The sequence below is a fragment of the Giraffa tippelskirchi genome, chromosome 14, assembly GCF_054371585.1.
Source record: "Giraffa tippelskirchi isolate mGirTip1 chromosome 14, T2T-mGirTip1v1.2.pri, whole genome shotgun sequence".
Lineage (NCBI taxonomy): Eukaryota > Metazoa > Chordata > Mammalia > Artiodactyla > Giraffidae > Giraffa > Giraffa tippelskirchi.
The window spans coordinates 33,840,896-33,862,882 of NC_137288.1; the positions used below are offsets into that span (position 1 = coordinate 33,840,896).

At 43.1% G+C, this 21,987-nt stretch overlaps 1 protein-coding gene across 36 annotated transcripts in view; it reads right to left on the bottom strand.

Annotated features, from left to right (window-relative positions):
• Positions 1 to 21,987, bottom strand: part of FHOD3 (formin homology 2 domain containing 3) — a 514,139-nt gene that overhangs the window by 282,365 nt on the left and 209,787 nt on the right. For all 36 annotated transcript variants that reach the window (XR_014074757.1, XR_014074756.1, XR_014074755.1 and 33 more), the window contains exons 4-5: positions 7,760 to 7,827; positions 890 to 995 (exon numbers count right to left, since the gene is read on the bottom strand). Coding sequence is in view for 25 of the 36 variants with exons in the window: in XM_081562360.1 (XP_081418486.1) it covers positions 890 to 995; positions 7,760 to 7,827 (174 nt within the window). In the remaining 11 variants the exon portion in view is untranslated. The remainder of the gene's footprint in view (positions 1 to 889; positions 996 to 7,759; positions 7,828 to 21,987) is intronic.

Consider the following 21,987-nt stretch of genomic DNA (forward strand, 5'->3'; position numbering starts at 1 on the left):
CAGAGCTGTGGAGTTACAGGCATAGATGCAGAAGGGGGAACAGGACCCCAATCAGCCATGATGCACCCCAGTGCCTGGATATGGCCCGTGGTCAACTTCACGCTAGAAGAAGTGAATTTTTTAGGCAAGTGCTCAAACTCTTTGAGTCAGATTTTTCAACTGCAAAATGGAGACAATACTGAACTACACTAAATTTTTTCCCCACTAAGTTAATGTTGTTGATAATAGCTATGTCACATGATCCAACCTAATAATGCCTGCCCTGCCTATTCACAGACTTTATGGAAGCAAAGAAAATTATTTACATGAAGGTACACAAAGATACTTTAACTCTGAAAAGAGCATTCACTTTATGAACTGGAAGAGTAATCAGTGCTTCAAACACCACACATGCACCACTTTGTAAAAAAATGAAATTACAGAGGTAGTTTTCAGCATCCTTCTTTAAAATGCAGATTCTGGGCCCACCCCAGACCTGATGAGGAATGCGTGCTTCTTATAGGTACTCTCAGTGATAACCCAAGTCGTAGACAGTATTTTTCCCAGATAATAGTTGGCCTTGCTGGTTTTAGGGGGCTTTGTGCTGCAATGCAGGCCTTTTCCAAGCCACTTGGTGTGTCTCTTTCCTCACTAAGTAAAAGAGAATATAAAGAACCTAGTGTGCAGAATGCTCTCTTTTCTCAGTGACCAGGAAGAGACTTCACGTAAAGTCAGTAAAATGAACTCGGTCTCTAATTTAAGTTATGAGAACTGATAAAACCTGATGAAGGTGTCATCTTTTGCTACAGGATGTCTTCATCACCTTACCTGGTAATCCAAGTCTTTTTAAAAAGCTCTCAGTATTGGAGTTCCTGGAGGGGCTGGGTGCCACCCACCCAGCATAACTTACCCCTCAGAATGTAGTTCTGATAGTTCTGATCTGCCTCAGCTCCCACCTTGATCAAACACGTCAGACCTTCAGCCACTACAAATTCATGCACCAAATCCTTGTCATCCTGGCAGAAAACAGGGAAAGAAAAAAAGAGAAAGAGAGAGAAAAAAACTTCAAATACTGTCCCAGTCCATCCTCCATCCAGGCTGTGCAGTGAAAACTACGTACAAGCCTCTGACTCCAGACTGACCTCTGAAGATTGTTCGGCTCTATTCAAATGAAGCATCTTAACTGTTGCCAGGGGAATTTTACAACCAGTCTTCACATTGTTGTTTGCCAAAGACCAATTATTGCCTTCTGGGCAATCTAATAAAGATAAAGCAAATGAATCCCCTGACTGTCAGGAATATTTATAGTGAGCTGTTTTTCAGTCTTCAGAAATCACCAGGCTCCAGGCCCCCACAGGTCCCTAGGGACCGGCCACATGAAGCCTGCTGGGTTTCAACACAGGAAACACTGGGTCGCAGCACAGACCATAGCGTGAACGATTCAAAGCCACTCGTGTGTTTCAAAGGACAGTCCCTAACGAAGGTTACGAGGGTCTTGCAAACAGCACCTGAGAAAGTAAGGGAGCAGTTTCTCCACCTCCCAAGTTGTGCTGCTCACAGGACAAGCAAGGAGGCAGAATACAGAATCGGCTGCGTGTCTGGAGCAGCCACACTGTCCCTCAAATGAGCCACTGCGGTTGGCCTGCAGTCTAATCACAGAAGGCAGGACCTGGAAGGAATCACTGGAGTCATCTAATAGGGTGGTTCTCAAAGACAGGTCTCCGGACCCACAGGCACCTGAGCGTCAGCTGGAAACTGGTTAGAAATGCAAAGTACCCAGCTCCACCCTGACTTACTAGACAGGAAGCTCCACTGTGGGGCCCAGCAACCAGTGCTTAACAAGCTCTGCACAGGATACAGAGGTGCTCAAGAGTCTTTTTCTCACCCCTGACTCCCTCACATCAGGATCATCGATGGAGCTTTAAAAAGGAGGGGTCCAGGCTCTGACATTAAATTCCCAAGGAAATCCATCCTAAAAGGCGACCAGTTCAAGAATCACTCATCTAATCCTGCCTTCCCTTCACAGATGAAGACTCAGGAGTGGCAAAACTTTGGCCAAGATGACCTAACTATGGCCCAGCCAGGCCCTCGCCTGGAGTACCAAGTTCGATGGAGCCCTAGGAGACTAACTTTTCCACTACTGTTTTGGGAGGAGATTTCCTTGATTAGACCCTGCCTTGTCTCAAATGCAGCTAGGATACATTCATCTTCAATTATAACAACAGAGCAAAAATGAAAAACCTCAGTGATGTAAGTAGTAGAAAGTTTAATAGAATAATGAAAGGTTATTATTATAGGAATGGTCAGCAACCATGGTCTATCTCCAAAAAAGAAAAAAATAATTTAGACACACTGGCATAATTCTCCTGTCTCCACGTTGAAAGCAGCCTCTCATTTTGATTTTATGGCATTTTCCAATTATATGGATGGAGGACTTGAGCAAAGGGGGTGGGGGTGGGGAGGAGGTAGTAGGCCAGGCAGATACTCCCTTTGAACCAAAAACACACTCTTAACATTCAGAGGGCACTGGGGGGAGGGGTGAGCACTGCCATGCCCCAACGGTAATGAAAGACAGCTGTGTTAACTCAGACTTGAAGATAATCATGGCTTTGGAAGCAAGAGAAAATGGGACAATATCATGATTTTTGGAAAATCACTTTACACTCGTATGTATGAAGGAAATAAAAATAATTCTCCCTCCATCCATATTCTTTTCCACCAGCATATGTGAAAAGCGAACATTTAGATGAGCTCATGTCTAGTCAGAAAGTTTTTCCAAGCATGTAACAAATGTTTATTACTTTAACTAAAACTAGATTCACACATGACTTCATGGTGAAAAAGTGAGAACAAGCTCTCAAGAAACCACTCAAGCTAATCACTAATATTAATATAGCAGAGAGCTGACTGTCGGGCAAAGGCTCTTGGAAAAAGACACTGGGCAGTGTTTATAAAAAATAATCCAGAACCCTAACTAAAATTGATGCACATATGTAGATAAGGCACTTAGGAAATTAAAATATACAGACAATAAATGTAGAAGATATTGTCCAAATTGGCAACGTACAAGATTTTGAAAACATACCTTAAAGTATATGGGCATTAATAAATAAACGATTTTTGAAACACTGCTTTCTGACTCCAGAGAAATCAACATGTTAACACTAACTAATAAGAGATTATCCTTGAATTTCAGATTAATAGCCACACTTTAACCTGTGATCATTTTTTCTGACACCTGTTAATCAAGGAATATTCAACTCAATCCAAATGACCAGTGGCTGTGTTTTTACACCTTTACACTGGAGTTCCAAAAGGAACCTCCACACATCAAGGAAACCTAGGAGATGATAGAGATGCAGACACTTGGGTATGGGAGAAGGTGATCCAATCTCCAGACAGCTTGCTGGCTGTGGAATCCACCCAAGACCCCTGTGGGATGGAGCTATTTTACAGACAGGTCTGTGGTCTTCCAAACAGATTAAACTTCTGGGAGCAAGTGTCTTCATCCTTGCCACATAAAGCCAACAAAGGCTGTTCAAAAATACGTGTCTGCTGAGTAAAAGGTGGAAACAGCATCCTTGAGAATTCAGAGCGACAACACTACAGAACAAGCATGGTGAGGGGTATGAAACTAGATTGCCATGTGTTCGATTTATCTTTTAACTTTTTCACCATGGAACACTTGAAACATACAAAAGAAGACAGAACAATTTAGGGAGCCAAGTGCCAATCAATTCATATCAATCCTATTCCATCTATCACCCAATCCTGTCTGCTGCCATATTCATCTGAAGCAAATCCCAGATGTCACATCATTCAATCCATAAATATTCTAATATGTACCTCCAGGAACTCTTTTTAAAATTATGTAATCACCATAAAAAAATTATGTACTCACCATAAAAATGAATACTTTCTTAATATTATCAAATGTCCAGTTTCAACTGGACAATGACCAATTTCAACTGTCTCAAAATTAGTTGTTTGGTTTTTTTTTGATATTTTGTAGTAGGATTGAAATAAGGTCCACATGTGCAATTAGTTGATACAACTTTAAAATGTCTTTTAAATCATCTCTTTTTTCCCCTTGAAATCGGTGTGTTGAAGAAGTTCGATCATTTGTCCTTCAGAGGAGCCTGTATTCTGGGTTGTGCTGATTACTTGTGGTGTGGTTTAACATGTGCCTCTGTCTTAGATCATTTGTAAATCGGTTACCGCACAGAGAGGCAGGATCAGACACATCCAGGGTTGAATCTGTTGGTGTGACTGCATCCTCAATGGCAGTGTGAGTTTCCATGAGAAGGTACATAATATCTGGTTGTATCTCATTTCCATTGTGTCAGCAGGTCTTGAAGCTCCATACCTAGATCCATTCATTCATTCAGGGTTGCAAAACTCTAATGTTCTAAGTGATACTCTAACTATATCACTTCTTCTTACTAAAGAGCTAGAATATTTTTAGAAGCATACCTTCCCTCAACTACTGTTTGATTATCCTAAAGCTCATATAGGAAAAAGTAAGATAAATGTGTGATTTTAGAATTTTACCCATTTTTCAAAATAAACAGCTGGTTCACCACCATCTTTCTTCCATTGGTGACCAATTCATTGTTATTCTTTAGTATTATTATGAACTTATCAATGCAGATTAAGCTGATGTGCTTCAATTCAATGTAATTATCATGCTTGTTGATGTTTATATTGTCCATCTTCAGCCAGCCAGTGGGAGACCCTTCAACATGCTCCCAAGTTCCTTTGGCAATAATCCTAGTCATAGTTGATAGCTTCCTTGCTATCTGTATAATAATATGTTCCAAGTTTATTTTACCCATTTCCTATGCCAGACTTGAAGTCAGCTGTTTCTCCAAGGAACTCTGATTCCTTTCAGTATTTTAAGACCACAATGTCTGTGCTAGTGGTGGTTTGTGCTAATGGGTTGATCATTGCTTCTAATACTTTTCAATCAACTTAGTGCTAGAAGTATGCTTTTTTGCAAGTTTGTTAGGATAATAAACACCATGGGTTCATTTCAATACTTCTAATTAAATTCAGAAATCCCAAGGTTTTTTTAACTTAACTGTTTTATCTTTCTATCAACTTTCTTCCACACACTAAGAACCCTAATCCTTAAGAACTCTAAGAATGACAAAATTATAAAACACACAAACTGCAGTATCAGAATAGCAATACTAACACTACTATCAGCAAAATGATTACTATAAACAGTTGATCTGCATGTGTGTGTGGTTCTTTTTCTTCGAAGAGTATATTATACCCAGAGTACACAAACTGCAATGTTTCAAAGTCACTTCGAAGAGCTCTTCTCTGTGTGGTTCTGCCACCAACTGGATACTCAGTGAGGCGAACAATGGAAAAGCTGAACAATGGAAACAGCAGGCAGGCTGAAGGGCTATAAGAATGAGGGTGTGGAGCGTCATGAGTGTGGACTTCCGGCAGTATAGTAAGAGTCCAGCCTAGCTGCTGTCAGGAATTTGACTTCGAGAGAAGGACATAACAGAGGGTAAAGAAGTTCTGTTTTGTTCAGTTGATAGGAATTTGCTGTATGACCCAGGGAACTCAACCCAGGACTCTGTAACAACCTACAGGGGTGAGAAGGAGTGGGAGATAGGAGGGAAGTTAAAGAGGGAGGGGATACTTGTATACCTACGGCTGAGTCATGTTGATGTATGGCAGAGGCCAACACAATATTGTGAAGAAATTTTCCTTCAATTAAAAATAAGTAAGTTTGGGGGGAGAAAAAAGCTTACTGAAATTGAAAAAAAAAAAAAGAAGCAGGGAGACACTGATGAATACATGGGAAGTGAAACTTGGGGACAAGTAATTAGCGAAGCATTTACTCAATTAAAAGAGAGGAAAGAATGAAGGCAGACACCCTTGAGAAGAGTATTCCAATTGCCCGGTCTATTCACTTATTGCTTCAGTAGCACCAGCCACTGTATGAGGCCCCAAAGAGCCAGTGATGGACTCTGGGGAGCTCACAGGTGACTGGACTCAGACAAGCACCCTGGAGTATCTCAGGTTCTGTTCAAGAGGTGAGCACAGGAACAGAGGTATATGGAGAGCCCTTGACTGAAGTGAGGGTTCATCTAGAAAATCCCTGGCAGGAGGAGACATGGAGTGGGAAACTGAGAGACATGGGGAGTGGGTGTGGGGAGGAACCATCCTGGGACAGAAGCAATAAGTCCGGGAGTGAAGGTACAGAAGAGAAAGGGCATGGCTTATTCCCAGAACACAATCACAGTGAGATGCCACTGCAGCAAAGGACAGGGAGGCGGGCTGCAGAGGCCAGGGCCAGAGGGCCTCAACGTTGTACTGAGAGATTCAGATGTAACCCATAAGGCTACACGGAACCAGCGTGAGAAGGACTTCGTGAGCCCCCTCTGGTGGGAGCTGGAGGATGGACTGAGTCGTGGAAGGCCGAACAGTGTCCACGACAGCTGTTACAATTCTCCCAGAAGAAATGGCCTGAACCAAGGCTGACCCCAAACCTCAAGGCACTTCTGAGATGTGCGATCTAAAGGGACAACGGTGACTCAGGCTCACACCTGTAGTGTGGGAAGATGAGAAATGAGGACTCGCCTCCAAAAACTGTCACTGAGAAGGGTTCTGCTCTGGGAAAAAGATGAGGGCGTGCACGGTTGAACAGGTTTTAAAATGGGACAAGAACATGCAGGCAGGATGGCCTGTTGGCCTGCCTTTCTGCCAATCCCTCTGAGACAGGAAGACACCCATGAAGGAGACAGCCATTCAGGCTGGAGCTATCACTGACAGAAAATTCTTTAAGGATGTGAAGGAGATAGGAACTAAAGAGAAATGGACTGACTACACCCTAGAGTCTAATATCATGAGAGCAAGAACGATGAACCTACGCAGACACAAGCTCAATGCAAACGCCATCTTCTCCATGAAGCTCATCCTGCCTTTCCTGAGCCTGCCCTGGCACAGAGGCCTCACTCTCTGCCCCTGGCTCTCTGTCTCTCTTCCCTGAAGTCTCCTGTGGGTGACAGCTTGGAGTTTGCCTGCACCCGTCCCAGCCCTCTTCATGAAGCTCGTTGACTTGCCCAGGGGAGAAGCAGAGGGAAAGTTTAGGGGCAAAGGATAAGTTGGAACCTGACAGGGATGCCTGCACGTGCGCACAAGGGGGTGTGTCCCTAGCAGCATGGTTTATAACAGCAGAACCCTGGAGAGGAACCCAACTGTCCACCAATAGACGACGAACAGGACAAACTGTGCTTCCTTCATACAGTGGACACTGAGAGCTACCTGGGTCATGCCCACACTGATCTCGTTCTCACTAAGTAAACTGCATCATGATACATGCTGCATGATATCATGCATATACAACTGACACAAAAGAATGTCACATATTGTGGGTGAATATTCACCATTAGTATAGAAATGTGCATTTGCATGGTAAACACTATATCTGACATTCAGTAGAGAAGAGACCCCCAAGAGGGTGGCAAGTATTTAGCAGAACAGAAGACTTCAATTACACCTGTAGTAGGTATTTTTTTAAAATCTGAAGTAAACGTGGAAAAATATCATGATTCTGATGATGTTTTCTTTCCTTTCTATTGTTTGAAATATTTGATATGGTAAAAATATTCTTAGCTGATATTTTGACCGAAATTTACTTTGTACTCTAAAGCGTTTCTCTTTTTGTAATCAGTAAAAGGCATAAACTTGTCTGCATCTAATCCCACAGCAATGCAAAAACAGAATCTGACAGTACTCTTTTTTTTTTTTTTTTTACCTGAAATATCTGCTTCAGGGAGAAGAGGGCCCTTCTTAAATCCCGTCCAGTGGAGTTGTATAGTTTTTCTGAAATAAAGAACACATCATAAAAAATTCATTAAACTGACTCAACAGATGGTAAAAGCAGAGACAGGGTGTGAGCAATTACAGAACTTCTGCTGGAAAGGTGAGTAAAACTAATTCATTTCATTCAGGATTCAGCCCCACCTCTAATGGTGCAAAGAACAGTCCAGCCAGTACAGGAGGCAGGAAGAGGGGATTGTGAATGTGGGGAAGTGCACTGCTCTGCACCCACAGCCCTCACCTTCCTCTCTCCAGAGCTCCATTTCCAGCTGTTTACAGACATAGTGATTCAGTTGGTAAAGAATCTGCCTGCCAATGCAGGAGACCCAGGTTCGATCCCTGGGTTGGGAAGATCCCCTGGAGAAAGAAATGGCAAGCCACTCCAGTATTTTTGTCTGGAAAAATCCCATGGACAGAGGAGCCTAGCGAGCTACAGTCCGTGGGGTTCCAAGAGTCAGACATGAATTAGCAACTAAATCACCACCAAAGACTTGATACTTGATAGCCAACTCTATCAGGAAAATTAACACAGCCAAAACGGAGCTCATCCTTCTGTTTCCTGCTTCCTCGTCTCACAGGCCTGCATCACCACGCTCTCCACAGTTGGGCTCAGGAAGCTGCAACTGCTTCCTTTCCCCTGGGATCTGATGCTCACCTCAAGAGAACCAAGAGCAGCATGGTGTCTCTAGGGACTGACTGGCCCCCACCTGGTTCCAGCCCTTCCAGCAGGGACCTAGCCTTAGCTCTGCCTGTACCTGGACTCTCTCTCATATGAGACAGGTTCGAGGATGGGTCCTGGCCTGGAGCAAGGCAGACGCAGGAGCCCCCGTCAGTATTCTGGGGCTCAATACTCATGTTGAATTCTATAACCAGTCACATGTAACACATACTAGTTGGGCCAGGCCTCATGCATGAGGAGGGGAGCCTGACCTGGGACCCACCCTCCAGAGGTCACAGTGAGCAGAAGTGGTAGATGGGTATGCCCCAAGTCCTCACTGGTCAGTAGGACGGCACCAGAATGTGCTGAAGGCATGGAGAATGCAGGGAGCGTCCACTTCTATTGGTGCATGTAGACTCCCAGGAGTGTGGATTCCGCTCGGCTTTCCAGGTAGCTCAGGTGCCTGGGCTTGGGTTCCTAACACTGTGTGTCAGAGTGCCCCAATGTAAACCATCCAGCACACATTTACTGAGCACCTGCCAGGCTGTTCTAGGCACTGAGGGTACAGTAGTGAAGAATGAACTCAGAGCAAAGACTAAGCAATCCAAGGGCCTGCATTTCAACCTGGTATGTGATTTGGCTGAAGTATGTTACCTCTCTCAACATTCAGAAAACTAAAATCATGGCATCTGGTCCCATCACTTCATGGGAAATAGATGGGGAAACAGCGGAAACAGTGTCAGACTTTATTTTTTGGGGCTCCAAAAGCACTGCAGATGGTGATTGCAGCCATGAAATTAAAAGACGCTTACTCCTTGGAAGGAAAGTTATGACCAACCTAGATAGCATATTTAAAAGCAGCGACATTACTTTGCCAACAAAGGTCCATCTAGTCAAGGCTATGGTTTTTCCAGTAGTCATGTATGGATGTGAGAGTTGGACGGTGAAGAAAGCTGAGCACCGAAGAATTGATGCTTTTGAACTGTGGTGTTGGAGAAGACTCTTGAGAGTCCCTTGGACTGCAAGGAGATCCAACCAGTCCATCCTAAAGGAGATCAGTCCTGGGTGTTCATTGGAAGGACTGATGTTGAAGCTGAAACTCCAATACTTTGGCCACCTCATGTGAAGAGTTGACTCATTGGAAAAGACCCTAATGCTGGGAAGGATTGGGGGCAGGACGAGAAGGGGACGACAGAGGATGAGATGGCTGGATGGCATCACCAACTCGATGGACATGGGTTTGGGTAGACTCCAGGAGTTGGTGATGGACAGGGAGGCCTGGTGTGCTGCGATTCATGGGGTCGCAAAGAGTCAGACACTACTGAGCTGAACTGAATTGATGTTACCTCTCTAAGCCTTGGATTCCTTATCCAAAAAGGAGGAACAGATAATAGTAGATCTAGAGGAAGATGGCTTTGTGTGTTAAATCCAGCACTGATATGATAGAGCGGAATGCAAAATTACTTAAAATACTTAGAATTATAGATTTCAAAGTAATGTCACTTGCATGGTCAGCAACTTTGGGCTTCAACGCCAGCCTGTGGGGGGAGGTGATGGGCAGAGCCATGTTCTCCTCTCATGCGAATGGACGGGGGTGAAATGCACAGATCTAAATGACTTAGCAGAAGTCTGGTTGTGAGAAGGATATGCCCCTTTGCACTGTGGCTCTAGAAGTGCCCCATCTGAGGTGATGGAAGGTTCCCATCTGAGAGAGACTTAAAATAATGGAGCATGGGCCTGGCTCAGCCCCTGAATGGCAATAGCTTCCTCGAAGGCCTTCCGATGGACCCCCTGCCCACTTCCCCTCTTCTCACCCATTCTCCAGACCAAGGCCAGAAGGACAGGGTGAAAACGATCACCTGAAAACATCCCTGCCCCCATTCAAACCCTCCAGTGGCTGCCCACGGCACTGAGTAAGAAATCCCAAATCCTTTCTGTGGCCTGCCAATCCCTTGGTCACACAGCCCTGCCCCCAACACACACACACCAACTCGTTGTGCAGCAGACATCCTGTTCTCTCAGCTCCTGGGGCAGGCCAGTCTCCTCCAGACTCACAACCTACACACACAGCTTAAGGGGCAGAGGCAGGATTCTGTGCGGTCTGACCCCAAGGCCTCCTAGTGTTTGCCCATTATGCAGTTCCCCACCTGTAAATACAACATGCAATCCCCAGTCGCTTGATAATTATGCAGTGTTTCGATTGAGAGAGAATCACTCCTTGTTTTCCTGAACACCAGGAGCCAGGAAGACTCCAAAGGAATCAACCATCCCCAAAGCAGACATCTAATTCATCACAGACCCTAAAAAATGAGGCCCAATGACTCACAAGTTGACCTCTAAAGTTTTAGTATTATGTGTGGCCTCAAAAGACATGAGTAATAAATAGAGATGGCACAGTAGAAGGACATGCGCTCATCTTCTCCTGCGAAAACTCCAAAATTACAGCTTGCTGCTGAACAACCATCAATAGGAGAATGTTGGATCCCACCAAAAAAAAGATACCCCACACCCAAGGGCAAAGGAGAAGCCCCCACAAGACAGTAGGAGGGGCGAAATGCATTTAGACTCATTTAGACTCAAACCCCATAACTGCCAGAGACGCTCAGAGGGCTTAAACCAACCTTGTGCACACCAGGACCCAAAGACTGAGCCAGAGCTGTGTTTGAGTCCCTCCTCAGGGTCAGCAGTGGCCTGCCACAGGGGCAAGGACTCTAGATGCAGCAGACCTGGATATCGCATAAGCCCTCTTGGAGGAGGTCCCATTAACCCCACCATAGAACCACCAGAACTTACACAGGACTGGGGAAACAGAATCTTGGAGGGCACAAAAAAAAACCTTGTGAGCACCAGAACCCAGGAGAAAGGAGCAGTGATCCCACAGAGACTGACCCAGACTTGCCTATGAGTGTCCAGGAGTCTCCAGTGGAGGTGTGGCTCAGCAGTGGCCTGCTACAGGGTCGGGAGCACTGAGTGCAGCAGTGCATGCACTGGACCTTTTGAAGGAGGTTACCATTATCTTCATTTCCTTCACCACAGTTTGGTCTCAGGCCAAACAACAGAGAGGGAACACAACCCCACCCATCAGCAGAAAATTGGACTAAAGATTTACTGAGCAAGACCCCACCCATCAGAACAAGACCCACTGTCCCCCTCAGTCAGTCTCTCCCATCAGGAAGCTTCCATAAGCCTCTTATCCTTATCCATCAAGGGTAGACAGAATGAAAACCATAATCACAGAAAACTAAACAAACTGATCACATGGACCACAGCCTTGTCTAACTCAATGAAACTATGAGCCATGCCATGTAGGGCCACCCAAGACGGACGGGTCATGGTGGAAAGTTCTGACAAAAAGTGATCCACTGGAGAAGGGAATCGCAAACCACTCCAGTATTCTTGCCTTGAAAACCCCATGAACAGTATGAAAAGGCAAAAAGACAGGACACTGAAAGATGAACTCCCCAGGTCAGTAGGTGCCCAATATGCTACTGGAGATCAGTGGAGAACTAACTCCAGAAAGAATGAAGAGATAGAGTCAAAGCAAAAACAACAGCCAGTTGTGGATGTGACTGGTGATGGAAGTCAAGTCCAATGCTATAAAGAGCAATATTGCATAGGAATCTGGAATGTTAGGTCCATGAATCAAGGTAAATTGGAAGTGATCAAACAGGAGATGGCAAGAGTGAATATCAACATTTTAGGAATCAGTGAACTAAAATGGACTGGAATGGGTGAACTTAACTCAGATGACCATTATATCTACTGCTGTGGGCAGGAATCCCTTAAAAGAAATGGAGTAGCCATCATAGTCAACAAAAGAGTCGGAAATGCAGTGCTTGGATACAATCTTAAAAATGACAGAATGATGTCTGTTCATTTCCAAGCCAAACCATTCAATATTACAGCAATCCAAGTCTATGACCCAACCAGTATCACTGAAGAAGCTGAAGTTGAACAGTTCTATGAAGACCTACAAGAACTTCTACAACTAACACCCAAAAAAGGTGTCCTTTTCATCATAGGGGACTGGAATGCACAAGTAGGAAGTCAAGAGACACCCAGAGTAACAGGCAAATTTGGCCTTGGAGTACAAAACGAAGCAGGTCAAAGGCTAACAGAGCTTTGCCAAGAGAATGCACTAGTCATAGCAAATACCCTCTTCCAACAACACAAGAGCAGACTCTACACATGACACCATCAGATGGTCAATACCGAAATCAGATTGATTATATTCTTTGCAGCCAAAGATGGAGAAGCTCTATACAGTCACCAAAAACAAGACTGGGAGCTGTGGCTCAGATCATGGACTCCTTATTGCCAAATTCAGACTTAAATTGAAGAAATTAGGGAAAAACCACTAGACCATTCAGGTATGACCTAAATCAAATCCCTTATGATTATACAGTGGAAGTGACAAATAGATTCAAGGGATTAGATCTGATAGACAGAGTGCCTGAAGAACTATGGACAGAGGTTCATAACACTGTACAGGAGGCAGTGATCAAGACCATCCCCAAGAAAAAGAAATGCAAAAAGGCAAAATGGTTGTCTGAGGAGGCCATACAAATAGCTGAGAAAGAAGAGAAGTGAAAGGCAAAGGAGAAAAAGAAAAATATACCCATTTGAATACAGAGTTCCAAAGAATAGCATGGAGAGATACAAAAGCCTTCCTCAGTGATCAATGCAAAGAAATAGAGGGAAAAAATAGAATGGGAAAGACTAGAATTCTCTTCAAGAAAAATAGAGATACCAACAGAACATTTCATGCAAAGATGGGCACAATAAAGGACAGAAATGGTATGGACCTAACAGAAGCAAAAGATATTAAGAAGAGGTGGCAAGAATACACAGAAGAACTACACAAAAAAGATCTTCATGACCCGGATAACCATGATGGTGTGATCACTCACGTAGAGCCAGACATCCTGGAATGCAAAGTCAAGTGGGCCTTAGGAAGCATCACTACGAACAAAGCTAGTGGAGGTAATGGAATTCCAGTTGACCTATTTCAAATCTTAAAAGATGATGCTGTGAAAGTGCTGCACTCAATATGTCAGCAAATTTAGAAAACTCAGCAGTGGCCACAGGACTGGAAAAGGTCAGTTTTCATTCCAATCCCAAAGAAAGACAATGCCAAAGAATGTTCAAACTACCACACAAGTGCACTCATCTCACACGCTAGCAAAGTAATGCTCAAAATCCAGTACATGAATCAAGAACTTCCAGATGTTCAAGCTGGATTTAGAAAAGGCAGACCAGAGATCAAATTGCCAACATCCACTGGATCATCGAAAAAGCAAGAGAGTTCCAGAAAAACATCTACTTCTGCTTTATTGACTACGCCAAAGCCTTTGACTGTGTGGATCACAACAAACTGGGGAAAATTCTTCAAGAGATGGGAATACCAGACCACCTGACCTGCCTCCTGAGAAATCTGTATGCAGGTCAAGAAGCAACAGTTAGAACCAGACACGGAACAACAGACTGGTTCCAAATTGGGAAAGGAATATGTCAAGGCTGTATATTGTCACCCTGCTTATTTAACTTATATACAGAGTACATCATGGGAAATGCCAGGCTGGATGAAGCACAAGCTGGAATCAAGATTGCCGGGAGAAATATCAATAACCTCAGATATGCAGATGACATCACCCTTAGGCAGAAAGTGAAGAAGAACTAAAGAGTCTCTTGATGGAAGTAAAAGAGGAGAGTGAAAAAGTTGGCTTAAAACTCAACATTCAGAAAACTAAGATCATGGCATCTGGTCCCATATCTTCATGGCAAATAGATGGGGAAACAGTGGAAACAGTGACAGACTTTATTTTTTTGGGCTCCAAAATCACTGTAGATGGTGACTGCAGCCATGAAATTAAAGATGCTTGCTCCTTGGAAGAAAAGCTATGACCAACCTAGAGAGCATATTAAAAAGCAGAGACATTACTTTGCCAACAAAGGTCCATCTAGTCAAAGCTATTGTTTCTCTAGTAGTCATGTATGGATGTGAGAGTTGGACTATAAAGAAAGCTGAACGCCAAAGAATCAATGCTTTTCAACTGTGGTGTTGGAAGAGACTCTTCAGAGTCCCTTGGACTGCAAGGAGATCAAACCAGTCAATCCTAAAAGAAATCAGTCATGAATATTCATTGGAAGGACTGATGTTGAAGCTGAAACTCCAATACGCTGGCCACCTGAGGCGAAGAACTGACTCACTGGAAAAGACCCTGATGTTGGGAAAGATTGAAGGCAGTAGGAGAAGGGGATGATAGAGGATGAGATGGTTGGATAGCATCACCAACTTGATGGAGATGAGTTTGAGTAAGCTCCAGGAGTTGCTGATGGACTGGGAAGCCTGGCGTGCTACAGTCCATGGGGTCGCAAAGAGTTGGACACGACTGAGCAACTGAACTGAACTACGTTCCCCTTGTAGTAGAAGCCAGGTCCCTGGGAGATCAATCTTCCTCCACTTTCTACAGCTAACATATCAGAACCTGAAATCTCAGGGGGACAGACTTTGTTTTTAGCCAACACCACTTCTAATAAGAATAAAATTCTCAAATGCAAGCATGGGACTAATACATGTGGAAGAACAAGGGCAGCTTTCTCTTGTCCAGGAAGGGCATCAGTAGAGGAGAGATTCAATTCCAGGTACCTCTTTACAACATAATAAGGCTTACATTAGACTTTCTTGCTTATGTAACACCAAATGATGGGCAGAAACATGTCTTCCATAGATTCACAATATCCCAGTTAGAGTCTCCTTTAGTTACCAGTGATCTGTCATGGCTTCCAATTCATGTAAATGAAGATTATGGCTTGCTGTGTTCTGGCTGCTAAGGTTTTAGCACTTGGTGCTATAATCAAAATAATCAGTTTTTAAAATGAAGATTAAGTAGGGTTTTGAACTATAGTTGATTTACAATGTTATGTTACGTTCTGGTGTATAGAAAAGTGATTCTGTTTTATATATTTTTTTATATTCTTTTCCATTATGTTTTATTACAGTATATTAAATATAGTTCCCTGTGCTATACAACAGGACCTTGTTGTTTATCCATTCTATATGTAACACTTTGCATCTGCTAGTCCCTAACTCCCAGCCCAAGCATCCCATGCCATCCCTCTCCCTTGGCAACCGCAAGTCTGTTCTCTGTGTCTGTGAATCTGTTTCATAGATAAGTTCATATTGTATTTTAGACTCCACATATAAACGATATCATATGGTATTTGTCTTTCTCTTTCTGACTTACTCTGCTTAGTATAATAATCTCTAGGTGCATCCATGTTACTGCAAATACCATTATTTCGTTGTTTCTTTATGGCTGAGTGGAAGAAACACAAGCTGGAATCAAGATTGCCGGGAGAAATATCAATAACCTCAGATATGCAGATGACACCACCCTTATGGCAGAAAGTGAAGAAGAACTAAAGAGCCTCTTGATGAAGGTGAAAGAGGAGAGTGAAAAAGTTGGCTTAAAGCTCAACGTTCAGAAAACTAAGATCATGGCATCTGGTCCCATCACTTCATGGGAAATAGATGGGGAAACAGTGGAAACAGTGTCAGACTTTATTTTGGGGGGCTCCAAAATCACTGCTCATAGTGATTGCAGCCATGAAATTAAAAGACGCTTACTCCTTGGAAGGAAGGTTATGGCGAACCTAGATAGCATATTTAAAAGCAGAGACATTACTTTGCCAACAAAAGTCCGTCTAGTCAAGGCTATGGTTTTTCCAGTGGTCATGTATGGATGTGAGAGTTGGACGGTGAAGAAAGCTGAGCACCAAAGAATTGATGCTTTTGAACTGTGGTGTTGGAGAAGACTCTTGAGAGTCCCTTGGACTGCAAGGAGATCCAATCAATCCATCCTAAAAGAGATCAATCCTGGGTGTTCATTGGAAGGTCTGATGTTGAAGCTGAAACTCCAATACTTTGGGCACCTCATGCGAAGGGTTGACTCATTGGAAAAGACCCTAATGCTGGGTAAGATTGGGGGCGGGAGGAGAAGGGGACGACAGAGGATGAGATGGTTGGATGGCATCACCGACTCGATGGACATGGGTTTGGTTAGACTCCGGGAGTTGGTGATGAACAGAGAGGCCTGGTGTGCTGCAATTCATGGGGTCGCAAAGAGTCGGACACAACTGAGCGACTGAACTGAACTTATGGCTGAGTAATATTTCACTGAATACACGTACCATATCTTTATCTATTCATCTGTCGATGGTTGTTTCCATGTCTTGGCTACACATAAAGTCTTGCTATACACATAAAGGGTGCGTGTATCTTTTTGAATTGTAGTTTTGTCCAGATATATGCCCAGGAGTAGGATTGTTGGATCCGGCAACTAAAAACAAACTATTTTTAGTTTTTTGAGGAAACTCCATACTGTTCTCCATAGTGGCTGTACCAATTTACATTCCTACCACCAAAGTAGGAGGGTTCAAATAGGGATTAAGTATTAATATAAAAAATATTCAGTTGAGAATTACAACGTTTTGTTGAGGATTTTTACATCTATATTCACAAGGAACATTAATCTATAGTTTTCATTTCTTCCGATGTTGTTGACATTGAGGTGATGTCTACTCCTCAGGGGAGTATTCACTCATCTTCAAGAATAAGCTTGTGTAGACTTGGTATTACTGATTATTTAAATGTTTGGCAGAATTCTCCAGTGAAGCTATCTGCACCTGGAGTTCCCTTTAATAAAAGGTTTTAAACTATGGATTATTCAATATCATTCAACAGCATAAAGCTGTTTATCATGATATTCCCTTATCCTTTTACTGACTATCACAGCCTCTTTTTATCCCTGATGTGGGTGATTTGTCTTTTCTCTTTCATGCTTGTTCAGTCAGGCTATAAGAGTATAGATTTTATTGATCTTTTCAAAGAATCAGCTTTTAATTTCATTCCATTTTTTCATTGCTTTTCTGATTTCTATTTTATTGATTACTTTTGGCTTAATTTGCTCTTTTGCTCTATTTTTTTATGGTGCAAACTTAAATGATTTGAGGACTTTCTTCTTACTGAATGTAAGTACTTAATGCTATATAAATTTCTGTCTAAGCACTACTTCAGCAGCATTCTGAAAATTTACATATATTGTTTTTCTTTTCTTTCCATTTGAAATTGAATGGTTGTGAATATTTCATTCATTCCAAAAGGGAATAACTTAAACCTGTGGAGTTTTTTGTTGTTGATGTTAATCTCTGGTTTATTTAGGAGCTATGCTACTGCTTAGCTTCCAACCATTTGGGGATTTTCCAGATATCTTTCTGTTACCAATTTCTAGTTTAATTTCTTTATGGTGAAAACATATACTTTGTTATGATATCAAATATTTATAATTTATTAAGGTTTATTTTGTGACCCAGAATATGGTTTATCCTGACGACTGTCTCATGGACACATGAAAAGAATGTGTATTCTGCTGTTATTGGCTGAACCATTCCATAAATAATCACTAGGTCAAGTTGAATGATAGTACTGCTCAGGTCTTCCCTTAATTTTCTGTTTATCTGTTCTATATTTTACTGTGAGAGGAGTATTGAAATCTCTATTATATTATACTGGATTTGTCTATTTATTCTTTCAGTTTTATGAGCCTCTGCTTTAAATCCTTTGAAGTTCAACTGTTCAGTACACTCACAATTAGAAAGGCTATGGATTTTAGGTTATTAGACCATCTATCACCATGTATTCAGTCACTCACCCAGGTGGCACAGTGGTAAAGAATATGCCTGCCAATGCAGGAGATGCAACAGACACAAGTTTGATCCCTGGGTCAGGAAGATCTCCTGAAGGAGGAAATGGCAACCCACTCCAGTATTCTTGCCTAGGAAATCCTGTGGACAGAGGCGCTTTGTGGGCTACAGTCCATGGGGTCACAAAGAGTCAGACATGATTGAGCTACTGAGCACATACGTACGCACCCACCATGTAATGTTTCTCTTCCTCCCTGGCAATATTCCTTTTTAAAGTCTATTTTTCTAATACTTAAATGATTAGTGAGTGTTTGGTTAGTGTTTGCATGGTCTATCTTTTCTCCATCCTTTTATTTCTAACCTGTCTACATAGAGTTTTTTGTAGATACAGTTGAAACTTGTTTTTATCCAATCTATCTTTTAATTGGTATGCATTCTCTGTGTTTTTAACCTCCAGGACATCACAAATAACTTCTCTGTGACACTAGGACAGAAGACCTCAGGGAGGCCTCACCCTTTGATGAGAAACAACCTTGAACAAATGCCAAAGATATCCTTGAGTGGTGCCAAAAATGTCTCCCTGTCCTTTTTTTTTCCCCAGTTGTCTTAATTAAAACAACCAGTAATTTCTGTTCAAGGAGTAAGCAATTTTCATTCCAATTGTCTCTAACTTTTTAAAAATTAGTTATACATTTTATTTAAATAATTATTTATTCCAAACAAGAAGGCTTCCTAGGTGGCTCACTGGTAAAGAATCTGCCTGCCAACAGGAGACACGGTTTGATCCCCAGGTTGGGAAAATCCCTTGGAGTAGGAAATGGCAACCTGCTCCAGTAGTCTTGACTGGAAAAGTCCATGGACAGAGGAGGCTGGCAGGCTATAGTCCATGGGGTCACAAAGAATCAGACATGACTAGGCACAAACATTTCAAACAAAGCTGAAAAAAAAATAGTATGGTTTCCAAATAATAATTCTGTCTTTAATGTGAGAAAATTATCATACAGACTTCTGAAACCAAGTTGTAAATTTTCATGTTTTTTAAAATCAAAGCTCAAAAGAACAATAACTTTATTTATATTACATATTTTGGCTGAAATATCCTTTGAAATACTTCAATTTTTTAATTCCATAAGCTTATAAAGCCCTAGGTGAGGTGTACCTCAGAAATTCTTCTACCCGGTGTCTGTTTAATTGTAGCTTTTTCTTTTAATTTTTAAATCTTTCATAAAAGTGATAGGCAGTGAAGTTTCATTTGTATGGCCAAAGATACCCTCTCCCAAAGTACTGCAAACCTTTCCTTGTTCTATGTAACAAACATTTTAATAAATGTCATGAGTTGGCCCCCATATCATATGAGAACAACACTGGAATCACCATCCTTGTGGTCGAAATTTAAATGACCAAATACTCATTCAAAGAAATATTACTCTTGAGTACTGATTTTTTTTGGAAAAGGCAATTGATATCACCTCTCTAGAAAGAACCAACATTGTGGTATAAAATAAAACCACAGTGCTTAACTGAAACTCAAAATTGCCATCTATCTTAAAAAACACATGGTACCAAACAGCCCCTCTGCCCTACCTGATTGTTCTGTTGATGAACATATATTTTAGGAGACACCACTGTTTACCTAGACATGAGAAAGGATCTGGGACCAAGGATGTTCATAAATGACAATTTGTCATTTTATGAAGAGGTACAATTCCTGCTGGTAGAAGAGGACCCAGCAGACATTTTCCCACATCAGACATCACACCCAAACCAAAGACTGCTGACAGCCCTTTGATGGGCTCGAGAGGCCTACACAGGCCAAAGAAGAAGCAGTCCTTCTCCCCAGTCCAGGTCCTGGCTTCCTTGCTGCTGGGCTGGCCAGGCCACGGATGGTGCGGTCTGGAGCTTTAAATGCTGGGGGACACTCTGAGTTCAAGGAACTGGGTGTTCCTTTTACGTTGCATCCAGGCCTAACCATACACAAAGTCAGACTCACCATGGCTGTGCTGGCCTCCTCTTCAGCTTAGACTAGAGGGTGAAGGGCTCACCCAGGAATAGAGGATGGCCTGCCAGCTTCCCGAGGGTGTGCTTGATGTCTCTCTTGGATGCAGGCCTACTGAACATCAAGATGTCCTACTTCTATTCAGGTGTGATGCTCAGTCCTCGGTTACATGGTGAAGCCAAAGCTTCCTCAGTCAGGATAACTGATAACCTTGGTGTGCCCCTGGTCTGCCATCAGTGTCTGCAGGCTCTGCTCTATGTAGCTCTCACATGCGTGTCTCTGGATTTGTGTACGTGGGTGCAGATGCACCCTTGGCTTCAGCTGTGGATGATGGAGCAAAGCTTAAAGGTCCTCTGACCCTCCACCTATACTTGATACACTGTGTAGTCCTCATGGATCCAAAGTCCCAAGGGAGGGAATTCCATGTGTGCACACCGTCTGAATATCAGGCGATGCAAAAGAAAAAAAAGACCCCAAATGCTGAGCACAGGGAGGGACGGTGGAGCCAACCTGAATGCAGCAAGAGGGGAGCCCCACAGCCTCTACCTGTATGTGAACTTCACACATCTCCCAGGAGCTCAGAGGCTCTCTCTTCTTCTCCTTGTCCACCTGGGCTGTGAACAGAGGCCAGTGAGAGTGGTGTAACTCCTCCCGGGTGGTGGGGGCTGTAAGGAAAAAGATGGTTCTTGCCACTGAAACTCAGTTTGAGAGTTCTAAGTCAGAGCATCAGGGGAAAAGGTGCCTGGTGGGGGTTGGGGGAGGTGGGAGGGGGGAGACTGGGGTCTAAGTAGCAAAATGTGGGACACTTCCTAACAAACCTCAAGAGCGCACAACAGTCAGACCCAAAGTAGACCCCTCATGTGTAAAATGTAGGGCTGGGATCAGCCTGTATTCCCCAAGGTTGTCCATTCTCCCGAAGCTCTGACACTGCTAGGTCTGAAGTGTGCAAAGGCCCCTCCTGCCAGTACAGAAAACGGTGGCCTGCAGCTCAGGCTCAGAACGTCCCCTGGAGGGAAGAGGGCTGGGCCCAGCAGCCGGAGAGAAGCTGTAGGAGGGGGCAATTATACATCCTTTCATTATTTTTTAGGTGAAGCACAGCCCAGGTTCACTTATTCTTCCCCTTTCCCCCATTCCAGGCTGAATCTGCCCCTCACTCACCTTTCAGTAAAGGGCAACTGGGAGCCTATAGTAGGTGGTGGGGAAAGGAGATGTAATCAGAACATCATTTGTAAAAGTCTTATAAGCCCTCCCATCTTTTCTCTCCACGATTCTCACTGTTTAACATGAAATATGTTCCTTTAAGAGATGTAATTACTGTATTATATGCTAAACTAGCTTACAATAATGAGTTGAGGGCAAATTAATCAAAGGCCATCAGAGACCTTCTGTCTTTGGGAAGGGAACCTGCATGGCTCGAAAATCTCAGTGCTGAAAAGCACAGCCACAGAGGTCCTATGCTGCCTGCTCAGGCAAGAGCACAATGAAGAAAAACTCAGCGTGGGGGGAAAAGAAAGACCAAAACATGATAATGAACCAGTATAAAAAACTGGTGAAGCAAAGCGTTAGTCGTTCAGTTGTGTCTGTCTCTTTGCGATGCTGTGGACTGTAGCCTGGCAGGCTCCCCTGTCTATAGAATTCTCCAGGCAAGGATACTGGAGTGGGTTGCCATTCCCTTCTCCAGGGCATCTTCCCGACCTAAGGATCAAACTCTCATCTCCTGCATTGCAGGAGATTCTTTACCATCTGAACCACCAGAGAAGCCGGATAAAAAACTGGTTATGTTGGTGAAAGAATATGGAGGGGA